Source organism: Sciurus vulgaris (genome assembly GCF_902686455.1).
Source record: "Sciurus vulgaris genome assembly, chromosome: 7".
NCBI classification, from domain to species: Eukaryota; Metazoa; Chordata; class Mammalia; order Rodentia; family Sciuridae; genus Sciurus; species Sciurus vulgaris.
This window is the reverse complement of record NC_136467.1, coordinates 135,627,207-135,645,738: the sequence shown is the minus strand read 5'-3', so window position 1 is coordinate 135,645,738 and position 18,532 is coordinate 135,627,207. Positions and strand designations below refer to the sequence as shown.

The 18,532-nt window shown below is 44.4% G+C and overlaps 1 protein-coding gene across 5 annotated transcripts in view; it reads left to right on the top strand.

Annotated features, from left to right (window-relative positions):
• Positions 1-18,532, top strand: part of SLC22A23 (solute carrier family 22 member 23) — a 181,989-nt gene that overhangs the window by 48,260 nt on the left and 115,197 nt on the right. For 2 of the 5 annotated variants that reach the window (XM_079146380.1, XM_079146379.1), the window contains one exon: positions 937-1,200. The exons of the other annotated variants lie outside the window; for them this stretch is intronic. In XM_079146380.1, coding sequence (XP_079002506.1) covers positions 937-967 — 31 coding nt within the window. In that variant the 3' untranslated portion in view covers positions 968-1,200. Of the gene's footprint in view, positions 1-936; positions 1,201-18,532 lie in introns of those variants that run through there. 5 annotated transcript variants of the gene reach the window in all.

The following is an 18,532-nucleotide window of genomic DNA, read 5'->3' as shown; positions in this document are numbered from 1 at the left end:
GAGATTTGTTTGGGAGATGGCAGAAGAGCAGAGCTCAGCTAAGGGAGAATCAACAACAATAACAATAACACAATGGAAATGAAGTCATAATGGGAAGGAGGGATTGGGGTAGGATATAGGGTGTGGGGCTGGGCTGGGGTAGCTCATCACTCTGGGTCCACAGCAGTTGGGAGAACCCAGAGGCTGATGACAGGAAGTTCAGAAAGATGCTCCTAGTCAACAGGGCAGTGTGACTATAAAATTCCAATTCATATGCTTGTTGGTGTTTTATATAGAAGTAGTAAGCATGCATAGGTGAAACTTGAGAATGTGTTTTGCTTTAAGGAAATTTATTAATAAGCTAGATCATAGGGGTAGTTATTTTTTAAAAATATTTTGTGTTAGTTGTAGGTGGACTCAATACCTTTATTTTTTTTATTTTCATGTGGTGCTGAGGATCAAACCCAGGGCCTCATGCAGGCTAGGCAAGCGCTCTACCATTGAGCCACTACCCCAGCCCAGAAGTTCTCAACTCCAAAGAAACATTTAAAACTTTTTGGCACTGATTATTTGGAAGTTATATTTTTAATGATACTAAGTTTTCTACCCTTTCAACCAGGCTTTTATTTCACTCAGTGCTTCTGTTGATAGGCCTATCCTTTCTCATCACAGACCTGATTATCCTACTTTTTTAGATATCGCAGGTGCTTGGCCATGTAAATAGGGAAGTAATAATTCTTGCTGTTATGATTTCTCTTGGAGTTTACAAGAAGGGTGGGCATGTCATTTCCAGAAATGCCACTGACTTGTGAATGTTTTCTGCCATATTTGCAAGGCTGCCCAAGGTTTTTTTTTTTTTTTTTTTTTTTTTTTTTCCCCTGCTTTGGGTTTTTTTGTTAAGGTGCATTGGTGCATTGTAGTTAATATTCTACCCTTTCAACTTTTGTTTTCTTCAAGTTACCAAAGTGAGAAGTGGTTGTGTAATTAGGACATAAAATAGAGACTGTTGGCATCTTCTCAGGAAGTCTTTACAGGGAAGCAGAGCGAACATTAGCAGTAGCAACAGAGAACGGGCCCTGCCAAATGAGTTTACGCAGGGCCACGGCAGAGGTTCCTGTCTGCATGCCTCTGAGACCATCGTGATACGCTGAAATAATTAAATACACTTGGGCTACATCAGTGACTTAATTTTATCTTTACCTCTGGACACACACACTCACACACACACACACACACACAAAACCACTTGATTTAATTGACCAAGAACACAGACCAAGAAAAAGAATAGATCACATTTCCCTGTTTGTTAATAAAGTCTTTTCAAAAACTCAAGACATTGTCACTTCTCAACTTAATCAGACTTGATGGACTAGGCTATGAATCCTTTTCCCAACCAGGACTCATAATATCACAGGCAAAGTGACACAGCATTGTCCAAGATGTGTCTTCTTCAAAAGAAGCTTCTGGTCATGGTAGTGTGAACTCATAGCTCCAGCTTCCCAGCAGGCTGAGAAAAGAGGATGGGTTGAGTCCAGGAGTTTGAGGCCAACTTGGACAACACAGGGAGATCCTGTCTCAAAAAACACCACCACCAACAACAAAAGAAGTCAATGATACAATGTTTTGTATGAGAGAAATGTATTACTTTGTTTATTTATTTGATGGCAGGGATTACCCAGGGCCTCATTAATTCTAGGCATTGAGCTGTACCCCCTTTGAAATAATGAACAGTATCTTTTGCTGGCAGAGAGAACTTACTTCCTTTTTCTTTTTTGATCTAAAGGCAATAAACATTTTTCTTGAAAATTTCTCCCAAAGACGTTCTCATTGCAATAACCCTCCTTCAACCCATACAGTCTAAATAATTGGGTAAATTTTACTCATAATCAGGAAGTGACTTGAAATTTCACAGGTGACTATGCTACTGATTACTTTGCAAATTAGAAGCCAGGTCTTGACTTGGCTGGTAAACAGACTCAGAAAAATCTCCAGTTTGCACTGGGTGGGGTGGTGTTCTCTTTTTCACATGACACGAATGGTTTTAGATTCTCAGTTGAAGTGGTTGAAGAATTTCTGATATGAGGTGGCTTTTTTTTCTCCCTCACTCACCTATATATTGTTATACTTCTGTTTTTCTGAAGTCCCCAAATTTGTGTTACTTTTTTATATGGTTTTGTGTAAGCTGCCTAAAATTTGGGGACCTATTTTCATCAGCAGGATGGTTAAGCATCATCACCATACCGTAAGATATATTTTTTTCAGTGGACTGAGTCAATCAATGGGCTCCAAGGAGTGAGATGTCCCAGTGTGGCATGAAGAGACCTGGCCCCAGCTTCCTTGGCTGACTTCTTCCTTCCTGGGTGCAAATGTTTGCATTACATTTGGGTGAAGGGTTGCTACAGGTGCTTGATGGGTCTCTCTCTCCCCTGCCATTCCCCATCACAGAAACCCTGTGGGGAGAACCCTTCACCCTGCTGGAACCAACTTTATGGACAGGGCTTTTTCCACTAAAGAAATAGCCTCTGAGAAGCCATTTTCCTCCTTTCTTTTCTTTCTCTTTTTTTCTTTTTTGAAGCTTCAGAAGAATTTTGGTTTGACCCAGGTTCAAAGGGAGCATGACTGGGAAATCAGAGCAGATCAGTATCTCTCCATTGGTTGTTTTCGTCACTGGAAATATGTTGCTAACAACACAGGCAAATTGAGACAAGCAGAGGAGCCAGTTTATAAGCAAAAAAGAAAAAGCATTTTCCCTCTGCTACTGTGTCATCCTTCTGTCCCATCTCTGAGCATGCACAGCTGTTGGCGTCTCTAGGGGCTGGTGAGTGAGAATAGAAGCACCTGGTGATGGAGTTCTGGTCCCTTGGGAGGCAGGATGCTGTGGAGGCCGGTGAGTGCAAGTGGAGCAACGAGATTTCCAGCAGGAGCCATACATGCCACAGAGGACTCGGTTTTCTCAAAGTTAACCAGTCCTGCAAATAAAAGTTATTCAGACCTTTCTGTCCCTGCTTACATGCTATCTAAAATCTGAAATTTTTATAGATTTTTCTCTGAAAAAGAATGCAAGTATCCGTATGCCTGTAGGGCATGTAAGGATATATTGTCTCACTGCATGTTCAAAATGGAAAGATGAGGGCAGAGAAAGAATAAGTGGCCAGCGGCATCACTGAGACCCACATTCTCAGTGAGCATATGTTGCCTAAATGTATAGAAAGACTTCAAAGTGCTTATTTCTATGGGTGTTTTGAATTTGTTAAAGATAAGCCTGTCTCAAAATCAGAAGGGGAAATAAAAACAGCAAATAGAGGTAACAGGATATTTTTAAATTAATATTTGGAGGCCATCCCCACATAGAGGAGGATGTTTTTAAATTGCACGTATCCTTGTGGTCTAGGTGTTTCCCAAACTGAAATTTTAATGGTGCACATGTGCTTGGTTTGAAACAAAACTGTCCACTATACTAAACGGGGAAGTGGAAAGATCTGGAAATCAGGAGATCTGATTTCCCACTGTTGACTGTCTATAACCATGACAGATGTCATGATCTCTCTGAGCTCTCTTCCCCCTCTCTGGATTCAGGGAATGGATTTTCAAACCATGTTCCATGGAAGCCTGGGGTCCCCTCCTAGAATAATTCATGGAGAAGAAATAGGGAAAACAAAAATAGATGGAAAACTACTGGGCTCCATGGTGCCCCAGTCTAGAATCCCATGGCTTTTGCATCCTAAGTTCAACCATTAGCCCTCTCCAGTGTTGAAACTTCATGTGGAAATGAAACCAGGGGTGCATGGTCCTGTGGTTGTGCCTTCCTCAATTCCACACAAAAACTAGCTTGGGTGGACTTCTTTCCTTGATCTCTGTGTGGCTACTGCACCAGGTAGATACAAAGGCCACCTCGGAAGAGATGAAGAGATAGGGTAGGATTAATGGTTAACAACTTCCCTTTCCCCAGGGTGCCAGACCCTGCACTGTCAGCCTTGCTCTCACTGACCCCAACTCCTTTCTCCTCTGACCACATGTTTGCCTATTGAGCTTGCTGATAAATTCCAGGAATCCTATTATACCCCCTGGGATTTTCTTTCCCACCTGGAAAGACAGAATGGAACACAAAGCTAAAAGCTGGGATGACAAGAAGAGGGAATCCAGGAATTTCAGATATTCATTCAATATTAGACTGACAGTTTTCTTATTCTTGAAGGAAAATTTAAAGATGAAATAAATCAATCCCCTTGCAATCATGTAAAGAACAACAGGCTTCTTGAGAATATCCAAATGTATTGGGTGGGAAGTAAAGTCGTTACTGGGTTTGCCAAGACCCACTATTTGTGGAAAGACATGATCTTGCCTGAGAGCATAAAGCAATCAGTGCATCAGGCCCGATGAGCTCTGCTGCACATTGTATAGGTTTTGTTTTTTGGCGACCCACATGGAAGGAAGCACAAGAGCACTTTCTCCTGCCCTTATTTGCTCAGCTTAGCATTGCTGTGACCAAAATACCTGACAAAAACAACTTAGAAGAGGGAAAGTTTATCTTGGCTCATGGGTTCAGAGTTTTAGTCCATGGCTGGCAGAATCTTTTGCTCTGGGTCCAAGGTGAGGCAGAACATCATGGCAGAAGGGCATGGTGGAGGGAAGCTACTCCTTTCATGGCAGTCTGGAAACAGAGGGGGGGAGGGGAAGGAGCCACAGGGAAGATGCACCCTCCCAGGCCACACCCCCAGTGACCTACCTCCTCCAACCACACCCCACCTGCCTACATTACCACTCAGTCAGTCCATTCAAACTGGGATGGACTACTTAGTTTAGCTCTCACAATTCAATCATTTCACCTCTGAACATTCCTGCATTAACACAGGAACTTTGGGAGGACACTTCATATCCAAACCACAACACCTGGCAAACATTTTTTTTCCAGTAGTGGGTATTGAACCCAGTGGTACTCTGAGCTACATCCCTAGCCTTTCTTAGTTTTGTTTTTCTTTCTTAACTTTAAGACAGGGTCTCACTAAGTTGCCAAGACTAGCCTCAAACTTGTGACCTTTCTGCCTCCGTCTCCTAAGTTGCTGGGATTACAAGTGAGTGCTACCTCCCCTGGCTTGTTCCACAAACATTTGAGACCCTACCAGGTACCAAGGGAATCACAATTTGCCACTTGATTGCATAATAAATGCTGGCACTGTCATATGCTAAAGATGCAGAAGCAGACACATTTTCCTGCTCTCTGGGACTGAGTTCAGTAAGTAAAGATCCAGGGCATGAGAAAGAGACCCCTGAGCCATGAGTTTGTTTGCTATTTTCCATGAGTTCTTAGAGGCTGGCGGAGCCTAGTGCACTGCAGGTCATTAGAGTTTGGCTGAAACCTAGTGTGTTCTGGGTACTGTGGATCATTAGAATTTAGCTGAAGCTCAGTGTATTCTGGGTACTATAGATCATTAAAATTTGGCTAAGTCTAGTATATTCTGGGTACCACGGGTGATTAGCACTTGGCTGGAGCCTCGTGTGTTCTGGGTACTGTGGTTCATTAGAATTTAGCCGAGCCTAGTGCATTCTGGTTACTGTGGGTGATTAGGGTTTGTCTGGAGTCTAAGTCAAGAATAGCAAAGCCTGGGATGGACAATGGAAAAACACACAAAGATTCTGTCTTCCGTCTGACACAACAGTGTCAGGCCACTGAAGGACCCCAAGCAAGAAAGGAAAACCTTTAAAGGCATGCTTTAGTGGGTTCACTCAGGCCAAGGAAGAAGGCCAGGCTAGGAGCGGGGAGGCTATTGCTGCATCCAGGTGTGGAAGGGGAAGAGCCTGAAGGAAGGTCAGGACCATGGGCAAGGAGACTTTCCAGGTTCCACTGCCTAGGGGACTGAAGAGCAGAGAAAAGGCAGGATGACCAGGTGACCCATTTAGGCACCTGGATGGACATGATTTTTCTCCAAATGGTGAAGCAAGGGAATTGGCCCCAGGCATTCTGATTCCAGTTCCTACCGTTTGAAGCTACTGGCCACTCCCTTCCTCTGGGGAGGGGGTGTAGAGGGGGGAGAATGAGGACTTCTGTTTCAGTTGGTGATATCTTTGGGGCATCTGTGGGCATTGCTTTAGTAGGTGATTTGCTATTCAGAAGTTCAGGAGCAAGGTCTGTGGAGCTTCAGGGTAAAGGTAGCAGCTTAAGGCTACCAGAATAACTAAGATCACCCCAGGGCCTTGTAGCATGAGAGAAATAAGAGGTGGAGGTGGAAAAACCAGTTGAGCAAGACAGGAAGGAAAGGCTTGAGTGTTCAGTGGCATGTCAGAATAGGTTGGTACTGGGGGCCAAGGAGGGGACCAGTGTGTTGTCTAATGATGCAAGACACTGAACAATGTCCTTTGGATGTAGCAGTGATTGCCTAGTAGGTCAGGGGCAACTGTAGCAAAGGTCACGTTGATGTAGTGCAGTGATATATACAAAATGAATTTCAAGCATAGGTTTTAATTCATGTAAGCCCCTTAGGAGTATTGTCCTGTCCTTATATCAAGTATTTTAGAAAGGAAATTTTCTTTGTTATAGAATATATATAACATAAAATTTGCCAATTCTACCATTTTTAAGTGTGCACAATTCATTGTGCAAGAAAATAATTTTTTTGAGATTCATTTCTGCAGGGTCGAAGACATGAATTGAAAGGTAACTCAGTAACGAGTCATCTGAAGCATTATATTCCCATGCCTTGATGGGTAATTCAGACATTTCACCAAGTTGAATCAGAGATGGTTGTCCTCTCCCCACAGTGCTGTGTTACCCATACTGAAAGGGAGTACATCACAACTCACCACACCCCTTACCCTCTTTTTCCTCATTGCACACCCAAGTGCACATCAGTGTGCACCATCACACGTCAGCAGTTGAGAAAGAGCTGGGGTAGAGTCCAGCTTTGGGTTGTGATCCAAGCCATACCACTCGCCAGTGATAATCTTGAACAAGTTTCTCCTTCACTGCTTTTAGTCAGTTTTTCCATCTCTGGAAGATTTTTGCTGAGGGTTGAGAGGACGAATCAGTCGACATCCATAAACTATGAAGTTCCAGAGGAACACTGGTGAACACTTGTGTGTTTGTGCACCCTCCAGGATGTGGTGTGTTGGATGGATGCCACTCTGTAGAAAGCAAGACCCCTGCACTGAGATAATCAACCCTTCCTCCTTGCTCGGGCTTTCCTCATTGAGGAATTTGGGGGCTCAGAGCAAACTTGGGAATGTCAATGAAAGGGAAACTTTGAACTGAGATAGTTGCTAGTTCAGGGTCACAGGGGGATTGGTGCTGGCTGCGTGGTCAGGTAGGGGGAGTGAGAATCTGCTTCATAATTGTTTTCCCAGTGGCTGGTGTAATAAATGACCTCTCAGAGCATGCACTCAGAGCACCACATGCTGCACTTTGAAAGTCCTAACCACTTCAAAGATTGGAAAAGATAATAAACTCTAGAAAAAATTCTTCTGCACAAATCATTCCAGGGGACCCTGACTCTTTTATCCGACCACCTAAGTATCTGTCTCTCGCAAATGCTCTGTTAATTGCTAAGGAAATAGAACACTGGTAGCCATTTTCAAGACTTAGATATATTCATAAAGCGCTCCCTTTTCCTTTCCCTGGGTGTTAGAAAAAAATGCTTATATACATTTTCTCTATATTTTTCTTTAATTTTTATCTTTTTGCAGTGCTGGGGCTTAAACGCAGGGCCTTGCACCTGTGAGACAAACCGTTGAGATTCATCCCCAGCTGTTTTTGAATGTTAACTCATGGAACTTGCTCCTTATCCAGAAGGCAGCTGTTGGCTTGGTCCTACAGTTTGCTCTACTCTGACATGAAGTGTCCTTTGACTGCCTTCTTGAGGGAATGACGGTGGACCCTTTTGCAACATGTTTGGTTTCAGAATGTATGCTCCCAAACAGGTGTGAGGAGCTGCTGGATGGGAGGCCTTACTTTGAATGGGAAAAGGTTCATTTTATTCCTGTTTTCAAATGATTCTTCTGGGGGAAAGCTCTTTGGAAACCACCTTCTACTTGCTGGCCTAAGAACATATCAGACTTAGTAAATATTTGGGGTAAAATGAGCCCCTGGCTTAGTATCCAGGCCTCTAAGAGCTAAGGATGCTGAGGCTGAGCAGGGAAATCCATTGGGTTCCTTCCTGGGCTCTGAGGACCTGTCTAGCTCTTTTCCCTGGATTTCTCTCAACCCACAGAGGGTCTGTGGTCCCTCCATTGGTGATGTTTGCAGCTCCTGCTGGTCCAGATTCCAGATGCCATGCCTTTCTGTGATTTAATGGGGAAGTCATACTTGGGGTCTCCAGGCAGCTTTTAAAGTTCTGATCTCTACCCCCTTAGAAACCAACCTGAAGGAGTCTGAGAAGGGAAGGAAGGGTTGCAGCTGAGGCTGGTGCTCCCTGGGTCACATCTCACATGATGAGCAGAAGGTCAGGTGTGCAGGACAGATCACTGGCCCAGGTGAGAAGGGCAGTTCACAGGCCTTTTTGAACTTCCAGCATGGAACACAGAGAACTGAAAATATGGTTCTCGCATTGAGAGGTGTTGTTAGCCTTTCCTCTTCTGCAGGCCTTTGATGATTCTTGTAGAAGAGGATAGGGTGCTTTGTGTCCAACCAGAGGTGGTCTGCCTGCTCTTTTTCAAAAGCCAAATTGATGCTTGTGTCCCTTCTAACCTGTGCCTTTTGAAAGCAAGTCTTGCTTGATATTTGCTCTGTGTCAATTCTGGGAAAGGACTCAGACCTCCCTCCAAACCAAAGTAAGGTTGTCAGCATGTGGGGAGGGGAGGAATGAAGGATCATTTCTTTCTAGCTCAGTACCCCATTCATATCTGTTTTACATGATATTGAGAGAATTTTTCCTCAAGTTCCAGTGTGACTTGGGATTTCTGTTTTTGTCCCCTGACATCAATTTGATTTGCCAAACTGGGTATTGCTGACTTCATTTGTGAGGCCCTGACCTCAAGCTCTGGGGGCTCCAAGGACAAACAAATCCTTCTGAGATGGAGTCAAATGTGGGATGAATGTTACTTGTTCTCTTTGGTAAATGGAATTGGCTTCTCTGAGTGGGGACCTGTAACTATCCTTATTGAACCGGAAGTGCTTGCCAGGAGGCTGTGACCCTCCATCCTGGGTCGTTTGGTCACAGTTTAGTCTCAGTGCATGAAGCAGGATTACACCACTCCTTTACCTCTTTTTAGAATCATCTACAAGCCCTGACATGTTAGGAGCTGAGCAGAGTCCGGATTGAGACCTCCCTTTCTGTGCCCTCCAGCCTGTGGACAGCAGGACATGGCAGGGTGCTAAGCAGCTGAGCACTGTTTTGTTATTAAAGAGGAACTGAGACTATCATGATGACTGGGGTTTGATGATAATAAGCTACTTTACAAGCATTTTCTAAGTTCAGGGGTTCAGCTAAGTTATATGCACATATGTACTGATATACATAGACACACGTAAATTTCATACTAACCAAGTAAAATGCATTCTATTAATTGTCTTGTTTTATAGATAAGGAAATTGATACCTCTAATCCCTGGACCTTGTTTAATTTGCTAGTGAAGCCATTAAGCAAAAGCTAATGTTTCCCGAATCTGTCCCCTACACCTTGGCACCACTGAGTGCTATAAATATTTAACCCACCCAACAAGCCTATGTGGTAGCACAATTATCATCTCCAGTTTGCAAATGGAAAACCTGAAGTTTAGAAAAGGACACTCACTCACAGTCACACAGAGAGGTAGAGGAGCCAGGGTTCACACCCATGGCTTCGTGGCTCTAGTGCCTGTGTGTCACTGCTGTGTCACTCCTAACGCGCTCGCTTTTTGAGTTAGAAAATGTTGTTACAGTATTATTGAAATGTGTACAGACACCTCATAAGGAATTTATATTAGTTCTCTCAACTTCCAAATAACTATAAAACCAAAATATTAACAACATACAATTTCAAAACCAGTGCTTCAAATATAGGACTTTGACATCTTTTCCAGAAACAGAATTACCCATTCACCCTTGTTGGATTCCATAGCAGAAAAGCCTAGCTTCAGAGTCAGTTTTTTATTTAATCTATTTTGGCATTTTGACTTGAATAATTGGAGTGTACTTGATGCCTTCTCACACAGTTTTTTAAGTCTAAAATGGCATTAATGATTTTAAGGTTTTTGCAGCACAGAATTCTCAAATGTCATGTATTTCCCCAGTCCTGAATGAGCCTCAGTCGCTTACTGTAATGGGATGTCATTTAATAGCTCTGCTAACCTGTCTCCATCTCATGAGATAAAGTTAGATTTGTGACATTATTAAAGTATTAATTAAATAGGCATTTAGTCCACTTATGGCTGTAACGGAGACTAGAAACATTCCTTATGGCCTGTTTCCTGTTTCTCTCGCTGCTAATGAAGTGGCCTTTACAGAGACAGATGGTCTCGGGTCCTCATCCTGACATCTGGGCTCGGGCGCATTGATGGTGCCTGTGTCATCCTGCACACGTGAGGCCTCCATTCTCCTGCGACTCTGTTCACGCCCCTGTTAAACCTGCATTTTTGCTGCCAGTTATGGTGACATCTGGCCTTTGGTGAGCATAAATCCGGATGTAAATGTGGGTGGTCTTTGAAGTCTTGTGTACATTCAGTGACGGGCAGCTCATGCAGAGAGTCTCCATCAAGCCTGTGTTAACATAAACCAAGATTTTCACTGACATGGCAGCATAAAATTTAAGAACCTTATAGACTGTCAAAAACACACCTGTGAGTGGCCACAGTCCTCCCACCCCACTTCAGGGACCAGTGTCGCAGAGCCCAGACCCACCCCAGGTTTCAGTAGGTTGATGGCTCTGCGTGGATCTGCTCCCCTGCTCCCTTGGCCCTTCATGGTATAGCTGCTCCTGTGGCTCTCCAGCCTCATCACCCACAGGGACCACAGGAGTTGCCATGGGGGACTGTGCACAGACAGGACACAGAAGGAACCCAGGCCTGGAGGGATATGGATGCCATAAGATAGTTGGTTTTATAGATTGTGGAGAACCATTGCCAGCTTTATGAGGGAGAAGATAATGTGCTAAGAATGTGTTCTGTCCCGTGTTTGGGGAGAGAACTCTGGGGATCATCCCCTTTTGTCCCATGGGCTGCCAGGAAAGGGAAGTGGTTTGGGCATCTTAAGGAGTTCAGTCCCCCTGTGATGCAGAAAGCATCCCTGGAAAAGGTTAAATAGAGAAAGAACTCTTTATCCAAACCTGTGTTTCCCAGCATGAGATTCACCATCAACATTATCCCTAGGCAGTTTTGTCACTGAAAAGGAGCTCTTCTTTTCTTCATTGTTCAGTTTTCCCATGTGTCCTATGGGCTTGAGTCCTACACATATGGTACCTACCGACCACGTGTAGGAATGATCGTGAGAACTTTCATGTGAGCTTGGAGTCAGGGGAGGGTGTCTAGCGGCTCTTTGATACCCGAATCCTGTTCTTTCAAAGACTTAATTGAATGACAGAATGCCCCACCCAGGCCGTCCATGCTGCAGTCCCAGGATATTGCACCATTCACGTCCCTCTTTTCCTTTGCAGCCGTTACCCCAAAACACAGTGGTGTTCTCTGCCCCAATCATGGTTGGATCTTATTTCCCATTTCCTTTTTGCAGTCACTGAAGGGTCTTATTTCATGTTCTCTCCAGGGAGCGATTACTCTTCAGCTGTTTTCCCAAGCTCTCTTCTCTTTGGCATTTTTCCTTTCCACCTTGTGACCGTGGAAGTGAATGTTTGCACAGTTGGCTTTTCCGTTCGATCCCAGCTGTGTTAGTGTGGTATGGAACTCCAGGAGAGAAGAGCTCAGAGGGAGCGGTGGAGCTACCTCCCAGGGGCTGAGAGGCGCATTTCCATCGCCCTTTATAAAAGACTGAATGAATGAAAGAGCAATCCCAAACCTGCAGGTAGTAGGACTGGGGATGTCGCTCAGTGATAAAGCACTTGCCTAGCAGGCACAAGGCCCTGGGTTCAATTCCTTGGACCACAAATAAATAAACACAAAGAAATAAATACCTTCAGGGCTGGGGTTGTGGCTCAGTGGTAGAGCCTAGCATGTGTGAGGCCCTGGGTTCAATCCTCAGCACCACATAAAAATGAATAAATAAAATAAAGGTATTGCGTCCATCTACAACTAAAAAAATTTTTTTAAATAAATAAAGACCTTCACATGGTTACCTTCTGAAAAGGTACAGATCTCTGATCTTTTCAAATGTTGGAAGTTATCATCAATAGTTCATAAATATGAGCCTGAAGAATTTGTACAAAACAATGAGATCAACAATAGTCACAACTCTAAGTTATTAAAGCAAATAGAGAACTTGGTCCATTTTCTCTTGCTATAATAAAATACCTGAGAATGGGTAATTTATTTAAAAAATGAGGTTTGTTTTGGCTCATGGTTCTAAAATTCCAGGAGCATGGTATTGGCATCTACTCAGCCTCTGGTGGGGGCCTCATGGCAGAAAAGCAGACTAGAGAGTGTCATGTGCCAGAGAGTCAGGGGTGAGGGGGGTTGGCAGGCTTGCTTTGTAATTGCCTGTTTTCCTGGTAACTAATTTAGTCCCATAGGAGGAACAACTCCTGAAAGACTGCATCAGTCCATTCAGGAGTGTTAAGCCACATGACCTAGTCACCTCCTAAAGGCCTCACCTCCCAGTACTGCTACTTTGGGAATCAACCTCAACATGAGTTTTCTTGGTCACAAACTATATCCAAACAGTATCATGAACCAAATAGGAAAACACAGGCTTTTACTTTCTCCCTCATTCTCTCTCTTACATAGTCAGAGGAGACAAAGCAAACCAAAATAATGACTCTTTTTTTTTTTTTTTTTTTTTTTTTTTTTTTTAGTACCGGGGATTGAACCCAGGGGCACTTAAGCACTGAGCCACATCCCCAGCCCTTTTTTGTATTTTATTTAAAGACATGATCTTACTAAGTTGCTTACAACCTCCCTGAGTTGCTGAGGCTGGCTTTCCACTCACAATCCTCCTGCACTGCTGGGATTATAGGTGTGCGCCACCCCACCTGGTTAATAGGTGATTTCTAAAGGGGAACTCAGCGGGGCTTTGAGGCCAGAGCTGTCCAAGACTTGCTGCAGTGAGGAAATTCACTCTCCCTGCAGTGTCCAGCCCACCAACCATGGGTGCACATGGCTGTGGAGCACCTGAGATGTGGCTAGAGTGACAGAGGGACTGCATTTGTCATTTAAACTCATTTTAGTTCATTTAAGTAGAAGCAACCACATGGCTCTCGTGACTCCTGTGCTGGATAGGAGCACTATAGGCAGCAAATGGGATTGCAGATGGTAGCCTTGCTTCTCCCCTCTGACAGCCAAGCTCCCCTCAAACCTGAGCTCCATGCATCATCTCCATGCCTTACTTTCATCTTCCCTCAGTCCACTCCAGCTTCTTGTCCCCACTGCTCCGTGGAAGTGATATTGATGAGCTTACCCACACCCCCCAGGCTGCCAAAGGCTCCAGCGCTTTATTCTTATCTTAACTGACTTCTCAGCGGCGTCTGACCCAGTTTGACTAGTTCCCTCTCTTTGCTTTCATGACACCACTCCCACTTGGTTTTATTCCTCCCTTTTTCTGTAAGAAGACTGCATCTGTGGCTCCCATTTATGCATCTCTACTTCCTTCCCATCGGCTCCACTAAACACATGGCATTAAATTATCTCTAGATGCCAGAGTCCCAAATTTATATCACCAACTCAGACCTCCCTGCTGAGTTCCAAACTCATATATCCAAATACCTAGTGGATACCCTACTGGGACATCTAGTATGCATGTCCAATTTAGTGTGGCCAAAATAGAACCCTCCTCCCATATCCTCAGAGCTGTTCTTCCCCCTGTGTGGAGGGCCACTGCCATGTGGTGGCAGAAGCGGGAATGTGTGAGTCTCCCTCTCCTCTCTTCTGCTTGATCACCAAGTCCCCTCAGCAATTCTTCCAAGTTACATTCCAAGTCCCTGGGTTTTGCTCCTCCTCTGCCTTAACTCCCTGAGGCAAAGCTGTTTCATTTCGTGCCTGGATAACTAACTTGGAAACCTTCCTAACTAATCTTCCCGCTTCCCGCTCACACCTCCATTTACAACCAGGTGACAGTCACATGACACAGAGCAGACCTTCTACTCTCCTACTTCAAACCCCCCTGTCTCCTTCAGCAGTCGCTTCACTTGTGAAACACTGGAAACCAGAACCATAGGAATTTAAGCAAAGCGGAATTTATTTCTCCCCTCAACACAGTCAACCCAGGCAGCTAAGGCTGTCTCCAGACTCTGGGGGCTCAGGCTTCTTCTGTGGTTCTGTGGTGTGTGTATTGCAGCCAGCGGAGAGGAGGGGAGTTGGGGGGAGGTGGGACAGTCCGTCGCACTGTTTGGAAGCCTGAGGAATCCCTTCTTACATCCCTTTGGCCAGAAAACAGTAGCCTGTGTACCTTCCAGGCAAAGGTGTCCGGGGATGTGGACTTACAGCCTCAAGCCTATAGGAAGAAGAGGAGAATGGATCCTGGGGGTGACTGGCGGTCTTTGCCACATTCTCCAGTGACTTGCACTGCTCAGTCCAGGTGCCTCGTTGTGGCCTGTGATAGACTGCAGGATCAGGCCCTGAGACTCACAGCATATTCTAGCCCACTGGGCCTTTCAGCTCTTATTCCCTGGATTTTTTGTACCCATCTTTTCTTATACTTAAATTCTCCACCCGAGACCTTTGGCAGACCAGACTCAGCCACATCTTATCACTGCAATCTCTGCTTAAATGACACTTTCTCAGGCTGTCTAGTCTAACTTCTTACTACCCTGCTTTCATTTATATGCATATTTGTTTCTCCATGCATGCTACTTGCCCACTCAAGAGAATACCCCATGAAGGCAGATAACTAATCATTCCTGTTCTCTACTGTATCTCTAGTACCTAGATTGTACCTGGCATGGGACAGGTATCTAAATGCTAGAGAGGGAAATAAATGACTTCATGGAACATGATGACAATCAATGCCCCAGTATTACAAAATAGATGTACCAGTGTGATTAGGAAATGTTAATGCTAACAGGAAGCTAGACTTCCATATTATTCTCCTGTTATCGCATCACATTAGCCATGAGGAAACAGGTCTGCTGCTATTATCATATAGACAGTTTTGAATCACAGAGGTGCATGCAGAGATTTCTCATAAAAACATCATGACCCAGATAGATTTGGGTTGGATGCCAAAACTGTTGGTTGGATTCCAAAATGATTGCACAACCATATCCTACAACTATTGATTAATGAGTTGATATCAGTCAGAATAAGTCTCAGTGACTGGGTGAGAACTTTCATGTGCAAATTGTATTTTAATGAGCATAGTCAAGGGTCAGTGGTGAGCGTAACCTGAGGTCCCTCTCTTCCTTTTCCTTCTCACTACTGGTGGATCTCCCATGAGTCATTGCTCTCAGTTTCATTGTAGCTCCCTGAGAGGAGGACACAGCTGAGCTTGAATCCTTTGTACATAGCACATTCCTGCTCATATAAATATTCAATAAGAATTTTTCTATTAAGTCAGCATTAATCCCCCCTGGAGCTGGAGATGGAAGCCAGGGCCTTGTGCATGCTAGGCAAGTAGTCTACCACCCAGCTACATCCCCAGCCCAATAATTTTTGATACATGAGTAATCCATCATGTATCAAAAAAAGCTGAGGGAGAAGTCTCATCAGAGTTGTTTTGGTAAGTTTGAGAAACTTTTCACCAGTGCAGAGAGTCAGGGTATGGTTTCTCTACATTCCTTCCACGCCATTCACCAGATTCTCTGAAAGAGTGGAGCCAACGTCAACAGTCAGTGTCCAGCTCATGCATGCCGTGGGGTGGGCTTGCAGGTGGCGCTCGGCTTTTCTGCAAGCCGGTGGTTTGACAGATAGGCAGCATATTATTTAAGCCGGCAGAACCTGAAACTAATATTTAGAAAATGAAGAAAACAGAATAAAATATGTTTGCTATCCTCACTCCTGGTCTGATTACACACACCAGGCTCAGGAATGCTGAGGGCTGTCTGACTTTTGGTAAATAAAAGACACTAAGAGAAATGGAGCCAGTGTGGCTCATTCCTGCCTTAGGCTGTTCCTTATATGACATGTAAACCTGCAGGTGAGTGCTAAGTATACCCCAGCGGTCTGGGCCCCGGAGTTTATTCCAGCCTTGGGGACTTGGACTAAGACCACTGGTAGATGGGAACAGAATTCTTGACCTCCATATACTTGGTTTGCACTAGGACTTGAATAGACTTTGGAGAGGGAGAGACAGGGAAGTGAGACAAGAAGAGGGATGCAATATATACCTCTGCCTTCTTATAGAGGGGGCATTGTTTAAAATCTGACGTAATGGCTTCTATGACTTGAGGCTACTTAGTTGAGATGGCTGAGTTTGTGTAAAATCTCCAAGCAATCCTGCCCATTTTTCTTTGGTGTCCTTTCCTCCTTGGTGTCTTTGAACATGAGAAGGCCCAGAGGTGGTAGAGAGAGATCCGTTCCTTGCACTGACTATAGCTCATAGCTAGTTGCAATTCCCAAGAAGCCAATGGACAGATGGTGGCATCTGGCCCAGCAATGCCCAGGCAGGAGAAGTCTGCTCATTCCACCCAAAACCAGGGCCTTTTTATGAAACATGAAATAATTATGTCACTTTCATATTCTAGTCCATGTTTCACTGACAGAGTGTTCATTTTTTTGAGGATGGATATACCAGTTTTGCAATGTTAGCCAAAAGATAACAACAAGAAGAACAGATCTTTGAAACTCGTTCTAGCAAAGTTATTCTCCCCCAGCAGGTATGGGGTTATGTGGATAGATTTCAAGTGCTGGCTATAATTTGAAATGCAAATACCAGCACCCTTAGTCCTATGCCTGCTTTGCTTTGTAGATTCTGATCCTCTGGAAAGTCAGGAAGGAGGACCTCATCCCTATACTTTTTCCTGCACAGGCCCTAGGCCAGATACAAGCATCAAATCCGTCACCCTGGTGAGCATAGGCCTGCATGGGACTGGAAGAGGAGGCATTTGCAGGAAAACAGCCTGAGCAGGTGGTGACATGGGGCAATCAGAAAGCAGTAGAAATAGGAGATGACAGGAGACCCTGAGGGGACACCGAGCCCTCCTCTTCCCTTCTCCCTGCTCGGAGAGGCCTTCCCTGACTGCTCACTTGGAATTCACCAGCTTGCTTTTTATTATTATTTTTTTTAATCACAGCCTCCTACTCTCATTCTCTGCATACGCTTAAGTTTCAATGGTGGTAGAAAACACATAGCAATTTACCATCTTAATTATCTTTTAAGTGTACCGTTCGACAGTGGTTAAGTACGTTCCCATAACTGGGTGACCATCCTGACCATTTGTCCCTGGAACTTTTCCTCCTGCAGAACTGAAACTTGTACCCATTCAACAAGTCTGACCCTGGCCCCTGGCAGCTCCCATTCACCTTTCTGTCTGTGTGAATTTGACTAACTCTAGGTACCTCATGTACGTGACATCACATAGTGTTTTGTCCTTTTGGGACCAGTTTATTTCAATGAACACAGTTCTTCAAAGTTCATCCACAGTGTAGTGCATGACAGGATTTCCTTCTTTTTAAGGCCAAATAACATTCCATTGTTTGTATGTGCCATATTTTTTTCCATTCATTCCCTGATTGACACTTGGGTTGCACCCATGATTTAGCTGTTGTGGTTAATAATAGTAATGTGAGTGTGCAAATATATTTTCAAGACCCTGTCTTCAGTTCTTCCAAATACACTGCCAGGAGTAGGACTGCTGGATCTTGGCGATTTTGTTTTTGTGTTTTTGAGCAACCACCCTACCATTTTTCACTGTGATTGCATAGTCCTACCTTCCCCGCAACGGTGCAGGAAGCCTGCAGACTCCTCGCAGGCTCACCAACACTTGTGATTTTCTGTTTTGTTTTTGTTTGCTAGCAACCACCCTGATGAGTGTGATCCACCCTGATGAGTGTGACATTTTTCGCTGTCATTTTTATCTATTACATTTCTCCCTCTGTGAGGTGGGGGCTCTTTGGTGCCAGGGCTCTCACTGACCTATGGATCCCCATCCCCAAGTACATCCCCAAGTGAATCTCCTTCATTCACATGTTAAATGAATCCCCTGTTGCATTTCTGTGGAGGCTCAGCCTCCCCCTAGTTCTAGGTCAAGGACCATTTGGATCAGGTGCAAAATGATACAGTGTCAGGAGCTGGAAGCAGAGGGCATCAGGTTTTGATTTGATGTTAGGGCAACTGGTAAGGAAAACTGCATTCTTCCAGAGGTGCCTCCTTGAGCTTCTCTTTCAGGTAAGGGGGAGTTAGTGCAAAATAAACCAGCACAGGCTCTGGCGGATCACTGAGACTTTCCACCTGCGAGTCTCCCCACCACCCCTTTATCTTTACTCTCAAAGCCACCCGAGAGAATTTACTCAGAAAAGCTGATGACTCCTGGATTTCTTTCTTTTTTTTTTTTTGGTACCCATGATTGAACCCAGGGTCACTTAACCAATGAGCCACATCCCCAGCCCT